This window comes from Rhincodon typus, chromosome 33 (assembly GCF_021869965.1).
Source record: "Rhincodon typus isolate 14 chromosome 33, sRhiTyp1.1, whole genome shotgun sequence".
Lineage (NCBI taxonomy): Eukaryota > Metazoa > Chordata > Chondrichthyes > Orectolobiformes > Rhincodontidae > Rhincodon > Rhincodon typus.
The window spans coordinates 5,972,603-5,988,316 of record NC_063364.1 but is presented as its reverse complement, the minus strand read 5'-3'; the positions used below and the strand labels follow the sequence as shown (position 1 = coordinate 5,988,316).

The 15,714-nt window shown below is 39.5% G+C and overlaps 1 protein-coding gene across 2 annotated transcripts in view; it reads left to right on the top strand.

Moving 5' to 3' along the window:
- Positions 1-15,714, top strand: part of efl1 (elongation factor like GTPase 1) — a 242,269-nt gene that overhangs the window by 104,517 nt on the left and 122,038 nt on the right. For both annotated transcript variants that reach the window (XM_048616009.1, XM_048616010.1), the window contains exons 14-15: positions 1,156-1,328; positions 15,003-15,135. In XM_048616009.1, the coding sequence (XP_048471966.1) occupies positions 1,156-1,328; positions 15,003-15,135 (306 nt within the window). The remainder of the gene's footprint in view (positions 1-1,155; positions 1,329-15,002; positions 15,136-15,714) is intronic.

Genomic DNA, 15,714 nt, shown 5'->3' with positions numbered 1-15,714 from the left:
CTTCACATGAAGTATTTTTGCATCTCTCCTTTGATGATCTTGTGTAATAACAATTTAGCAAAGTGGAAGCAAATCTATACTTTAGGATTTCATAAGCAATATTATTAGCATCTGTAGTTTTTTTTAAATAACTGTTTAGTAGATCTGACATACTGCTGACAAGAGGACTGAGGAAATACTGTTTCTTAAGGAAGTAGTCGATGCAGTTATTATTAAGCAGCATATCACACACTTCCTCAAGTGCTATGAAATGTTTTATGAGCAGGTTTATTTGATTTTATTTTCTTTCCTGGCTGGCATGGTGCTGCTAAAATCCAATCCTGTGTATTTAGGGCACTTTTTGGCAGTAGATTTAATTATCCAGTTCCACTTGTAGGTGGCTAGCTGGTTCTGAGACCCATTAGTTGGTGTTGATTGATTAAGTGTTGGCAGTCTATCATGAAAAGTTGATCAGCTTTACTGATACCAGATTTACCACTACATAATTACTTATGAATGACCTTGGAATTCACCACCTCCCCCACCCCGTGATTAACTCCTCTTTAATCATTTGGCAGTTTACACACTACTTGCAAAGCTGATTATACCCGTCTCATTTGTCGACTATTTGAAGCGATTGCTCTTTTCTACAAACATATTTAATTGTGTACATCATGTGATTGTAAGTTTCTCTCTGGTTGGAATGGGTTATGGAAGCATTACAGTAACACTGTTGGATGGCTATTGAAGATACAACAGCTGTACTGGTGATGTGAGATGGAAACTGTAATTAGACAGTTGCCATTCAATTTAATAATAAACGATCATTAAAACATGTGCAGAGCCACTGTGGCATTAAATGTGACTATGCCCACCACGGCAAATCATCTATTTTCTTCAAATGTTCTGCAAAAAGAATAACTGTAACTTTTTACTTCATTAGTCATTTTTTATTTATTCATTAAAGCATTTCTATAGAATCTTATGCTTTTCTTAAACTTTGGAGGAATAAATTTGATTAATTCATAAAACAGCAAAGAAACAAATATATATTGCATTCACCCATCATCTTGTAACGTTATGAATTACTCAGGATTTCAGCTTGTATTTCATAACATTTGTTTGATATAATCATAAGATAGAGATTTATTTGCTTTATTTTTCTTTCCACTTAAGGCATGCATGCAGAGAGTCCAATGGAGCTGGCAGATCTGACTACTTGCAGAGAGGAGAGTCAACAGAAAGAGTGCTTCATTGCATTCGCTAGAGTATATAGTGGAACAATTCGTAGAGGGCAGAAATTGTTTGTGCTAGGACCAAAGTACGATCCTTCTGAAGCTTTAACCAAGGTGTGTATATATAAATTTGTTACTTTTGTTTCAAAATTAGAGGAAATTCTGTCTCAAAATTGTGGTGCTAAGAGATACAATGGCTATTTGTTGAAGAGAGCAATTTTAAATGTGGACATGGATTTATATAAGTGATTTACTATGCAATTTAACAAGCAATCTGTTCCTTTTTCAGCAATATATTGTTGAAAAGCTCTGATTTTCAGAACGGTTAATACAACAGACCCTTTGTTCCAGGAAGGAAGCAAACCATAAGAAATGATTACCTCAATGTGGCATCTCACACAAGGTGTTGTGCTGGCAATGTCAAAACATTGTGGTTACCAAGCACTATTTCCTTGTGTAGTAAACAAATGAAGCTGGTTAGATTGATTTCATATCAGTAATTCATATATGTTCAGGTTGCTCATACAGATAGATAGGAAACTTGCTTATATAGCTTTTAGTGTTCAAATATGTGATTAGCATGGAATTTAACTTGGACTATTTACCATGTGCAGAGTATTTGAAGAACACAAAAGATTTTTCATGTTACGACTAGGGTCTGGTATGTGTAAATTTCTAAGTTGTTGATCTTTGTTAAATAATTAATAGAAATGTATCTTTTATTTAACGACTACTTTCAGATTATTCCATCAGGCATGCACATGATATGTAAAGGAAGCAAACTGAATGATCACATTGAGGTAAAGTGATATGACTGAGGATGGGACCACTGGGCTAACTTGAACAAACCATTAAAATCATGTGCAGAGGAGATGATGCAAAAACTGTTTGTGCTGCTTTCTAAAAGAGAGAGGAAAGCTGAGGGAAAAGGGGAAAAAGAAAATAGTGGTAGCTGTTATGAAAATATATAATTTTACAGGAAGTTGTGGTAGTTTGCTGAGAAAATTCAATATTATAACGTGGTGCATTTCTGTTGCCATCACTTTCATGCTTTCTTTCTGAATCTAGATCACAAGGTTCTTGAATACTGTTTACTTTATGTACCAGTTGCAGCAGAATTTCTGAGGAGTTGTGATTTATAAAGATAAGACGAGAAAGCAGAATAGTTCATTCTGATGAGTACTGAATAAGGTTGTGTCTTGAAAATGACTTTCAAAAGCTAGGAAACCTTTTGAATGGCAGGATGATCTGTTCTAATGAAATGAGTGAAATGCTTTTTGTGTATAACATGAACATTATCAGGGAAACATTTAGAGTCATACAGCACGGAAACAGACCCTTTGGTGCGACTCCTCCATGCTGGCCAGGTATCCTAAACTGAATTAGTCCCATTTGCTTGTTTTTAGCCCATATCCCTCTAAGCCTTTCCTAACTATGTAGCTGTGCAAATGTCTTTTAAATGTTGAAAATATACTCACCTTTACCACTTTCTCTTGCAGCTCATTCCATACACGCACCACCCTCTTTCCCCTCTCACCTAAAACCTATGCCGTCTAGTTTTGGACTACCCCACCCTTGGAAAAAGACCTTGGCTAGTCACCTTATCTGTGTCCCTCTTGAATTTGTAAACCTCAGTAAGGCCACCCTCAAACTCTGCTCCAGGGATAAAAGTCTCAGCCTATCCAACCTCTTCTTATAAATCAAACCCTTTAGCCTTGGCGACATCTTGTAAATTTTTTTCTCTATCCTCTGTAGTTTAACAACATCCTTCCTATAGCAAGGCGACCAGAATTGCATGCAGCATTGTACCTAGATTTAGAATTGTGGATGTGACTGAAAATAAATGTAAGGAATATTTGTAACTGATATAAATGTATAAAAAATAATATTGAGGGTTTAAGAAGAAGTACAACTAATTGGTATGACTAGCATTGCAGAATCATGGCCATTACTTTAAACACAAAATATATATTACACATGCTGTTTTATTCTATATTGTCATCATTCCATTTTGCTTGGTCAGAATTCTGAAACTCCCTCCCTTACAGCAAAATGTGGACAAGAAGGGTTCCTGGCTGTTGAAATGGTCAGATGGGTGCTGTTGGCAAATTTTCCATTGAGGAAGCATATTGCTGGGAGATGCTGATATTTCAACTGTGGAAGTGTTGGTCGGAAATCCAGTCAGTTGAGAGTTAACTTTCTGATTGCCCTGAAACTTTAAGGCTGTCGAAAAGAAACTCTGATGGAACAAAATCTGCTGCCACCCATTAATGCCAGGATTTTCAGGATCAACAACACCAGCAACAGCTAGAAAGGGCGAAGTGGCAATGATAATACTGATAGAAATAAATCACAACAATGAATAGGAACTCATGATTCCTTTTTATGCACCAACTCAAAAAGGTGAGGTAGCTAGAAAGCTCCTTCAGAAAGTTGGAGTGATTCTAATCAGTACAGTTTTCATAATCCCAGTGGTATAAAATGAACACTCAACAGCTAACTAAAAAGTCATTGTGCAAGTAACATGGTTTTATAGTGATAATTGTTGACTGCTTTTAATGCAGTATATGACAGAGTCTAATAACAGATGGGACATTAAATCTAGTCAGGATGGAAAATAACCACTAAGTGAACACTGAGGTTCTAGTGTATTTATCAAAAGCGCAAATGACGTCCAGTATGATGGCAACAAAAGCAAGCTAACCCTCTTGTCCATCATAACCTGTTAGCAGCTTTAGACATGTTGATCACAGTATCAATCCTTCAACGTCTCTCAGTTGTCATCCAGCTGAGTGGGACTGCTCTCGCCTGCTTGTGCGCTTAACTTATCTGATCATATTCAAAGTGTCTCTTTGAATGGCTTAATGGCTTTTCTTCCCACTCACATACCATTAGACCTGTGCCAAGGATCTGTTCTTGGATCACCCCTATTTCTTGTCTAAATGCTTCCCCTCATCGACATTGTGTGAAAATACAATATCAGTTTTCATATATATGTTGATGGCACCCAGAGCTACTTTACCCCTCCATTATGTCTAAATTGTCAGCTTGCTTGTATGACCTCGAGGACCAAATGAGGGAAAATTTCCTCTCAGCTAAATTTTGGGTAGACTGAAGGATTGTCTTCGGACTGTGGTATAAGCTTTGTTCCCTAACTACTGTCTCCATCCCTCTCCCTGGCTACTGTATGCGGCTGAACTGGCCAGATTGTAACCTTAATGTTAGATTTGGCTCTGAGATGAGCTTTCAACTACAGTCACGCTGTGACTGAGACCATTTATTTCCACCTCTGTAAAATTGTCTGACTCCACCCCTGCTTCAGATCATCTGCGTCGTCTCAAATCCCTAACTGTGCCTATGTTTTGCCTGAACTTGACTATTCTAACATACTGCTGTCTGTCCACTCACATTCTACGCTCCATAAAGTAATGGTCATTCAACAATCATTGTAAACAGTCCTAACTTGACCAGATCCTCTTCACCCATCATTCTTATGCTCACTGACTTATATTGGCTCCTGTTTATACAAGGTTTCAATTCCAGTCTCGTATGAATCCCTGTATGCCTGATGTTTTCCTATCACTGTAATTTCCTTCAACCTTCCAAACTATCTGCACTCCTTTAATTATGGCTTCTTGAATGAATCAAATGCCCTTTATGATCAGAAGTTTATTTTTTTTACTGAATATCACAATAGTACGTTAACGCCTCAAGTCCAAACAACCAAATACTGTAATCTCTCATGTCCAATAAGTGCTTCTATCTTCTAAAGGCAGGTTTATTAATGTTTTATTGAGATAAGGCCTTGGAGATTAATGTCAAGCAGCTGGTTTACTATACAGATTACATGTGATTAAACATAGTTCGATATTTAACTTCTTCATTAACGCTTCCTGGCTGAAAAGGTTCCTGCACATTTCAGCAGCAGTTAACTTACCCGAAGGCACTGTGGAGGATTCACAGCTGTCATCCCTCTCCTCGCACATGGGGTTCTCAGGTGGCCAGTTAGGAGACAACCTGCATCAAATTTGTTTTTCAGGTTCCAGCTTGGCACCTTTTGAAATAACAAGGTGCTGACTCCCCTTGTGAAATTCAGCTCCTTATGTATGAATGTGATTTATTTGCCTTGATTTGATAAGGGTAATAGTTTCCATTCAAGTGCATACAGGAGATTCCAGTACCCTTTTGTTCAAGTTACTCCAGCCCCTTTGCTTCATTTAGAATACAAAAGGCAAATGCTATATAGAATCTTGAATTTGGTTTTGTTTCAAAGCCATGTTGTAACTTGAAACAAAAATCCCTCCCAATTAAAATGAACAGAAAATCTGAAAAGTGGCAGCCAATGTTGTGACATTGAGCTAAAAGGTAGCAAGAACTGTAGGTGCTGGAGTCAGAGTCAGTACAGTGTGGAGCTGGAGGAACACAGCAGGCCAGGCAGCATCAGAGGAGCAGGAAAGTTGACATTTCGGGTCTTTTTAAGAAATGGGTTTCTGAAGAAGGGTCCCTGACCTGAAACGTCAATTTTCCTGCTCCTCGTAGCTGCCTGGCCTGCTGTGTTCCTCCAGCTCCACACTGTATTGACATTGAGCTAAAGGTTTGCTGCTTGGTTTCATTCAAGCCTGTCAGTCAGAATGTGGTTCTAGTGCCTCACTAGAGATTTAAACACATATTGCATTTCAGTGCAGCTCTTGGGAAGCACTACATTAACAGAAATGAGGCATTAAACCATGGCTTTATCTGCCATCGCAGGCATGTATGAAAAATTGTACAGTGCAATTTGAAGAAGCATTCATGTTCCATCCATTGCTGTTTGTGGGATCTTTCTGCACAAAATTGTGTTGTAAGTAAAGACTTAATTTTCTAGAGTGCTTTTCACTTCCTCAGGACACTAAAGCGTTTATTGCAAATGTAGTGTGTTGTCCATTGTGATGTTGGATTATTCCTTATCTTTAACAGTGACTTCATTTCCATTTTGGGACATCCTGATATTATGAAAAATTAAGTATAAAATTAAATTTCTTTCTTTCCCTAACATGAGCAGAAATTTCCAGAGGGGGAAGCTGGGATTCCTGCAAGATTACTACCAGCACATTTTTTATTTCAAAAATATACTTTATTCATAAAAATATCTTTATATACATAGTCACTAGAGCAGTTAGCTTCTGTACAGTCTTAGCATTATTGACAACAAACATTGGAGTTGACGCTCCAGACAGTTTCAACAACTCAAAGACACTTCTTACTTATACAACATGTTATTTACATATATTTAGCACTTGGAGGGTCTGTCATTGAACAGACCCCCATTGAACTTTGTCAGAAAGACTTTTTAGACAGTGGTCTTTCCCCACTGCGCCTTGGCAGCAACTGCCCCAAGCTTTAGTGTGTCCTTCAGCACAGAGTCCTGGACCTTGGAATGTGGCAGTCTGCAACACTCGGTCTGGCAGGCCAACAAGCTTCTTCTCCAAGTTGATGGTCCTTCAAGTGCAGTCGATGTTTGTTTTGGTGGGCAGACTGTAGAGCACAGAATCCTGTGTCATGGAGTTGCTCGGGACAAACCTCAACAAAAACCACTGCATCTTTCTCCAGGCTTCCTTTGCAAAGGCAAAATCCAGCAGGAGACGTGTGGCAGTCTCTACCATCCCCCCCGCCCACTCCTGTGGCCGCTTCGAGGGTAGTGGCAGTGGTGCAGACCAGGCATATGAGGGATTTTGTGGGTAGTGCCCTTCTCACCACCAGCTATATTTTGATGCTTGTTGGTGAGTTCTGGTGATGAGGTATTCTGCCAACTGACTTTGACAGTCTGCTCAGGGAACGACTTGATGGGATCGACCCTCTCCTTTTCCAGCAGGATCTTGAGGACGCTATGTGCTGACCATTTCCTGATGGACTTGCGGCCAAAGATGTTTTTCTTTGCACATATCTCCACAAAGGACAAGTGATATGGAACAGTCCAACTACTTAGAGTATTTCGTGGTGCTGAGTCCAGTCCCAGCCTGTGGAAAAGTGGAGTCAAGTAGAACCTCAGTATGTAGTGACAATGGTGTTTGTGTACTGAGGGTCTACGCAAAATTTGATGCAGCTGCACACAAAGGTGGCTATCAGGATGAGGGAATGTTGGGCATGTTCCCCCCTCCACCTCATCTGGAGCTTTGTACATGGTGTCCCTGTCCATCTTTGACCTCCAGATGAAGTGGAAGATGATTTGGGTGACTGCAACGGAGCAAGTTCCAGAAATAGGCCATGTACAACAACACTGAGAATACCTCACACTCCTGATGGCCAAGTTTTTACCTGTAATGGAGAGGGATGGTACTCCCAAAAGCCCAGTTTCTGCCTTGTTTAATATCCTCAGATCCCATCCCATCAAACCATCAGTTCAATGGAACCTCATTAGGTTCCCCGCTACTTTTTCTAATGTGGTTATTATATTTATTTCCTTTTCTCTTTTTGCCTCTTGATTATTTGATATCTGGAATCAACTAGTGAACTTTATGCTGCCTCCAGTGCCATATTTCAAATGATATATGATAATACCAATATCTTTTCTTAGATAAGGGGCCAAAACTGTTCGCAGTATTCCAGCTGTAGTCTTATTAAATAGCCTAATATGTGGTACCTTCTCAAATGGCCTCTGAAAATCCAAATATGTTATATCCACTGCTTCCTTTTATCTTTCCTGATTGTTACCTCTTGAAATAAATTTGTCAGGTATGATTTCCTATTTGTGAAGCAATGCTGGCACTATTTGATTTCTAAATACTCTGCCATCACATCCTCTAGAATAGACTCTAATACTTACCCAATAACATATGTTAAGGTAATTGGTCTTTAGTTACATTTTTTGTCTCTTTCATTTTTAAATAAATATGTTAAATTGGCAGTTTTCCAATCCTACAAGACTTCACCAGAATCTAAGGATAGTGCTTCTACTATCTCTGAGATCCTTCCTTTATTATCCTAGAATGCATCCCATCAGGTCCAGAGAACTTTTCGGTCTTTAGTACCATTAGTTTCCGTAGCATTTTATCTATAGTAATAGTTATTGTATAAATTTCATCTCCTCCTTTTGCCTCATGATTATTTAGTAATTTTGGAATGCAATTACAGCCCTAAACGCTGAAGACTGATGCAAAGTATTTATTCAACTCCTCTGCCATCTCCTGGCTCCCCATTATTTCCCTAGCCGCCTCCTCTAAGGTGCCTATATTCACGTTAGCTTTTTTCTTCCTCTTTATATAAAAAGTCTTGATATATCTCACAAGTTTACTCTCAAAATTTATTTTCTTCCTCTTTATTTTCTCTTGGCTCATCTTTTGTTAGATTTTAAAACTTTTCCAATCATCTGACTTAGCACCAATTTTTGCCACATTGTTTGTTTTTCCTTCCAGTTTGAGACTGTCCTTAACTTCCCTGGTTAACCATGGTTGGCTTTCTCCTTTTGCTAGAATCCTGCTTTCTCACTGGGATATATCTTTGTTGTACGCACCTGACTTCTCTATAACCTGTGCCTCCACTTCTGGTGGCTCTGGCCTTTCAGTAAGACAAGCCATATCCAGGTAAGGTGATGTTGGTGTCTGGGCATCATGATACTCATGGCAGCATACCCTACAGACAGTGCCAGCCTATTGCTTGACTAATCTGTGGGACAACCCTCCCAAAGCTCTTTATAGCTATCAGTGAGTCTTCCTGTGGTAACTAGTATGTGCAGCAACTGTCTTGAAAGTAAGAGTTACCATATTAAAAAAAAATCTGATGCCAGTTCTTGAGATGTCTGTAAATTTAAGGGCTCGCATTTTATTTGGTCTGTCATTTTATAGATGTTATGTTTTATATGCTATACTGAGGTGTTTGAATAGTCTATCAAGATTTTCGAGAAGATTTGTAGCTCGGGTTGTGGATGAGGTTGTCGACATGCTCGCCGAGCCGATGTGTTTAGTTGCAAATGTTTCGTCACCCTGCTAGGTAACATCGTCAGTGCGCCTCCAGTGAAGCATTGCTGTTCTGTCCCACTTGTTGACGGAGTTCCGATGGGATTAGATCATGTGTACAAACTGAAAAACAGAACTGGCAATGATACCAAACACCCCAGGAAACTGAGGCATATAAATAACAAGTGGGACAGAACACTGATGCTTCTCCGGAGGCACACTGACGATATTACCTAGCAGAGTGATGAAATGTTTCAACCAAACCCACCGGCTCGGTGAGCATGTCTATAACCTCAGTCTAACAAGATTCTATCTAATATAATCATTGTGTTTCTTTTTGTTATTTAAACAATAAGTTATGCTACATGGAAGTTCAATTCTTTGTCCAAATGATTTGCTGAAAACTTAAGTCCTTTGTTTGGCAAATCATATTTGATTTGTAAAAGGATTTTGTACAGGTACATTTATAAAGTTGTGGTTTCATGAAAGGCTGAAAATGATTCTTTTTTTGTGGAACACCTACCTTCTATCTGCAAAAACAGCCACGAGCTTCCGGTTGCCTGCCTTTTCAAAATACCAGTGTTCCCTGGCCAACGTTTCTCCCTTGGGCTTTCTGCAACTGCACCAGCAAAACTCACTGCAAGCTAGAACAGCATCTCATTTTCTGCTTCTCAATACTGAGTTCAGTAATCTGAGGACCCAAGCACCATCTTCCAGGTCTGCATGGCTTTCCGTCGGGTGTTCCAGTTTCCTCCCACAATCTAAAAATGTGTAGGTTAGTTGGATTGGCCATGCTAAATTGTCCGTAGTGTCCAGGGATATGCAGGCTAGATGGATTAGCCATCGGAAATGCAGGGGTTATAGGTATAGGGTAGGAGGATTGGTTGGCTGAGTTGCTCTTCGGAAGGTCAATGTGGATTCAATGGGCCACATGGCCTGCTTCCACACTGTAGGGAATGTATGATACCATGTCCTTCCCCCTACTCCTACACAGCAGGCCATTGTATCACACAGGCTACTGTTACCACAGCCAACCCATTTTCACAAACTAACAGCTTTTCTTTCTCCCTGGTTCACCACTATTTATTTCTTTGCACAACTGCGGTTCTGTCTTTGGATTCCATCTCCAGCCATCATTTACTCCTTCACCCCTCCCCTCCACCCCAACCCACCACCCCACCACCATTTTCAGCATATATACCAACCTATTCCTAGCTTTTATCAGTTCTTAAGAAGGGTCACTGGACCTGAAACATTGATTTTGCTTTCTGTCCACAGATGCTGCCAGACCTGCTGAGTTTCTCCAGCTATTTCTGTTTCTGTTTCAGATCTCCAGCATGCACAGTTCTTTATTTTTCTGTAAGTAATTAAGTCTGTACGGCCATTGAGGGGTTATACGCCTGAGGCAGACCAGGTGAAAACAAAACTGTGACAAGTTTTTTTGTAGTAAACAGGAAAATTTCTTAAGACAAGTATCCTTCAGTTTTGTTAATATTATTGTTTTTGAAAGTTTGCTATTACATTTATCTATACTCCTACTTCATTGGAAAAGAGATTCTTTTTCTTATTGAGCCTAGTGCTTTGAGAATTTTGAGTTGAGAGAGATGTCAGGAACAGCCAAACATTCTTAACTAGCACAGAGTAACCTAAGATAGTATGCGACATCAATAAAAGGGCAGCTATACTTCACAACAGGAAAAATAGTTGTGTTTGTAAAAATTATGCCCTTTGGATATTTACATGATTGTGCACTTTTGATATTTCTCGTGACATTTTGGTAGCTTGTTATTTGACCCTGTGAATGTTTTTCTTTGACTTTCCCATTTACATTTTAACTCATAGCAAATTTATTTTTAAAAAATCAGAAAGATTGACCTGAGTAAAGTTGATGGCCAAATAAAATGACAGATTACAAAGCATGCCGCACCAGTACGGTAATAGTGATGAGTACATTGCATATTTACAGCTTGGAGTAAACAAATGTCCTCACTGGCGTTTGCCATTTGGTAACCCTACATCAGGGCCTACTTTAAGCCTCAGACTTTGCAGATTGGTTTATTTCTGTCTATTAAAATGTCCATTCAAATCTGCACTCTGTTGCTACATGTACAGGATCAGTCCTTCCATTTTACTTTCTAACCCCTCCCCCATTAAGATCCTCTCCCCTGTCTCCTAACATTTTAAATTTTTCCCTTCTTAACAACAGCACTGCATCCTTTCCTCCAAATGATCACTATTCGTATGACATGCTAATGTCGGTCTACATTTCCCCTTGAATAAACTCAATTCCAATATCTGATCTTCTCTGGAAGGTTCTTCAAAGCACCTGACTTTGCTTTCTAGCAAGTTGCAACCCCACTCTATTCCACTCTCCTCTCCTACCCATTGTTCTGCCAGTTGTTTAATGTAGCCAACTTGTTTTCACTTAAGTTCATGTCAGCTAACATAATCCCTTTGGACTATGGTAGCCACGATCTTAATGTGGATGATTGCTGTGATATGATGATTTTGGTTGAAATGCATCTCATGGATAGTAATGCTTTCCACTAACTAAAACCTTGCTGCCTTTTCTCAAAGTCATAGTTTTACATCTCCCCCTGCTGCTCTGCAATCTCTTTTTGTTTGAGCACTTCACCTTTTCCATTCCTTTAAACTCTCCTTTAAAACTTGCCCAAGTCATACCTCTGATTTTTGCCCAAATATCATAAATCCTTTTCAACCATTATACTGTGACTTCTTATCCTCAGTGACTTCTGTTTCTTTCTCAGCTGCTCTTTCCTATAAACGCACAAACACACCGGCTCGGCGAGCATGTCTACAACCTCATCTACAACCCGAGCTACAAATCTTCTCAAAAATCTTGTCAGACTATTCAAACATCTCATTATAGCATATAAAACATGGCATCCATCAAATGACAGACCAAATAAAAGGCAGTGAGCCCTTAAATTTATGGACATCTCTGGCATCAGATTTTTTAAAATATGGTAACTCTTATTTTGAAGACAGTCCTCCCAAATTACCTCCCATTATATGAGCTCTTCTTGTCAAATTCAGAGCCACCACCTCCCACGACCTCAACACTCTTGTGGTTTTGACAATTGACAGGGCCATCTCTGCCCACTTCCCTTCATCCCTCACCACTTGCATCCTTCCGGACCCACATCCAACCCCACTTCCATCTGTTTCCTCCATTAGTTATTTACTTCTGTACTGTAAGTATGCCAACTTACCTCACTAACATTGAATCAAAATCCTGAAACTCCCTATTAACACTGTAGATGCCCATAGACCTCAAGAACTACACGGATCAAGAAGGCAGCTCACTACCATCTTAAGGGCAATTAGGGATGGGAAATAAACACTGGCCTAACCAGTGATGTCTACACACATTAACAACGTTTTGAAAATCTTAATCTTCCAGTTATCAGGGAAATACGGATTTGCTCAATCATTCCTTTGCTTCCTTTTTGATATCCTTGTTCCCAGAAAAACCTAGTCATTCCTTCTCCAGACATAGTAGGAACTGCAGATGCTGGAGAATCTGAGATAACAAGGTGTCGAGCTGGATTAATACAGCAGGCCAAGCAGCCTTCCTCCTGCTCCTCTGATGCTGCTTGGCCTGCTGTGTTCATCCAGCTCTACACCTTGTTATCTCATTCCTTCTCCAACCACGTATAGGTCTTTTTTTTTTGTTCCCTAGAACCCAAAGAACAAACATTCAGATTTGGTGCATAACTAATTTCTGCATTATTTCTCAGCTCTAGTGGATGGCATCAAGTGCTATGGAGCCTCAGTTTCCTCTGCCAAAACCACTCAGGATCATCCTAGAGAAAAGAAAAATAATTCCTGACTTTTTTTCTCTTACGGCCAATTATTTTCTTAAACTCTGCCTGCTGCCACTCCAGAATCAGTTCTGCTGCCTGTGTTGTGTTTGTAACCCCATCCAACCTTTCATTGCAAGCCAGGCTTCTCCCGGCTTTCCCACCCATCCTAAATCTGTCTTTTTCCAACTTTCTTTCTGTCTCCTCCTTTTCCACTTCTGATCTCATTTTTTCCAGTGAGACTCACCCCCTGCTCCCCTGATCCATTGCTCACTAAACTGCTGGCCCCTGATCTTTCTTCCATGTTGCTAGTTGACATTATGAATGGTACTCTGTACTGACGTACGGCTACCTTTCAAAATACCTGTCATCCCCCTGCACCCCAAAATACTGACTTTTAATCCCACTGTCCTTACAAACTACCATTCTATTTCCACATTGGAGAAACCCAGCACATTTCACAATCAGTTGTCTGCCATTACCTTAGTATTGTAAAGTCAGTAACCATTCATGACTGATGACCTCTGTGAATATGGTGCATTATCTTTAACTCTCCTGCTCGACCTCTGTGAACGTATATGTCAGAATCCTGCTCCATACGTTTCCTGCATCTAATGCAGTGATTCTGCTTGCATTCAGTCACTCTTCTGCATCCACTTGTATCAGAGAGTCTTCAGCAATGGATTTTCATATTGCTCCATTGTTGTTGCTCCTTAGTTATAGAAAATCTAATCTTGGTGGTACCTTTTGTTCACTTGCACACCATTTTTTGGCATTGCTATCTCGAGAGATGGTGTTAGCTTCCACTTGTATCTGACCATACCAAACTCTAGCTCCACCACTTCTCTGTTGTCAGATTCCTTGTCTGATGTAGCCTGTCTTGCTCTTGTGTAAGTTGCTGCTTCCTTCTTCCAACATTGAGAACACCAAACTTGCTGTCTTCAGCCCCTGCTAAAAATTACATGTCTTTACCATAGATTTAATTCCCTTGAAGGCCACTGCCTCAGGGTGCCTTAAAGTCTGCATCCAGGTTCAAACCTCAGCTGAATTTCCGGCCCAAAGTCCTTTCCATTTGCAAAGTCTACCTGGTTCACCTGCTGTAACATACCTGTCTCTGCTCATTTGCTGTAAAACTTTCATCCATGCTATTAGAACGTCAAACGTCAAACCTCAACGATTTCAGTGACTGCAACTCTCAGCCCCCTATAAACTGCAGCTCTTTCAAAAACCATATTCTTAGGAATTCTTCTGCTACACAAAAGGCTCAAATTGTTAGGGGCCCATGTTCAATATAGTTGCAGCAAACCCAAATGTTCCCTAAAGCAATTGAAAAAGCACATTTAGTAATTTAGCTTAATTACTGAAAACAACCTTACAAGTTCTTATTAAGCAGCAGCATCTGGTGTAAATAGTATCAGCAATACATGGTGTGATGGAATGTGTCTATTTGTGTATGTCCATACCACTGTGCCACTAAGGAAATGGAGATCTGCATTAAGTTTAACTGTTTACTAAAGCATATGGGAAAACAATTTTAAAATCCTGAAAGCCTTTTGGTAATATTAAACATTCCAGCAGATTTTGCCTCCCATGTTTCTGTGATCCTATCGTTGATTGCTGAATGTTGTAGGGTGGCATGCTGAAGAAGTTGGGATTGTACTGTAAACCTCAGAGCCATTGGCTTATTAATGCCATCTCAGCCTCTTGATGTGTTATTTTCTTCTAATTCATTGCAGCAAATAGAAGTATGTGTAATATTCAGAAAGCTAGCCATAATGTTCTGATAGACACTAATGGATGCTCAGATCTTTGAATTATAATTCATTACTTGATCAACAGAAACATAGTATGACGTGATTTCAGAACCGGTGATGTGAGAATTTTCTTGCTGATTGATGCTGAGACATGTATCTTGCACAGATTTAACATATTCCAATTGATTTTGTTATCCTTTGTTGTTACCAAGCAAAGGGTGTATACAGTGATGCTGAGAGAAATAAATTTTGTATTTATTTGAATTAATATTTCTCTAGATGCCAGAAGGATGCTCACTGAATGATGATGTGTCAATCCCGCACTTGGCTTGTTGTACAGTGGAGGACTTGTTCCTGCTCATGGGAAAGGAATTGGAGAATGTAGAAGAGGTACCTGTTGGCAATGTGCTAGGTAAGTTTTTGCTATTGAGTTTCTCATCAGTTTGTAGATCATGTTGCAAAGTTTACAAATGGAATGGGTAATAGCATTTTCTTTATAAAATACCACTTCAATCTTGAAAGAAAATTTGGTATATATTAAAATTGTAAAATTTCCATGTTCAGAAAAGATAATATTTCACTTCTCCACTTTCTCATTTTATAATTCAGTTGACATAGATTGGATACCTAGTGCAGCCCAAAAATATCCTTCGGATGAGAATAGATTGTTCAGGGAAAACATGACAAGAGACCAGAAGCAGAGAAATAGAGATGTGTTAGAATTTTTAGAGTTTTTTAGAACATTACAGCGCAGTACAGGCCCTTCGGCCCTCGATGTTGCGCCGACCTGTGAAACCAATCTGAAGCCCATCTAACCTACACTATTCTATTATCATCCATATGTTTATCCAATGACCATTTAAATGCCCTTAAAGTTGGCGAGTCAACTATTTTTGCAGGCAAGGCATTCCACGCCCTTACTACTCTCTGAGTAAAGAACCTACCTCTGACATCTGTCCTATATCTATCACCCCTCAATTTAAAGCTATGT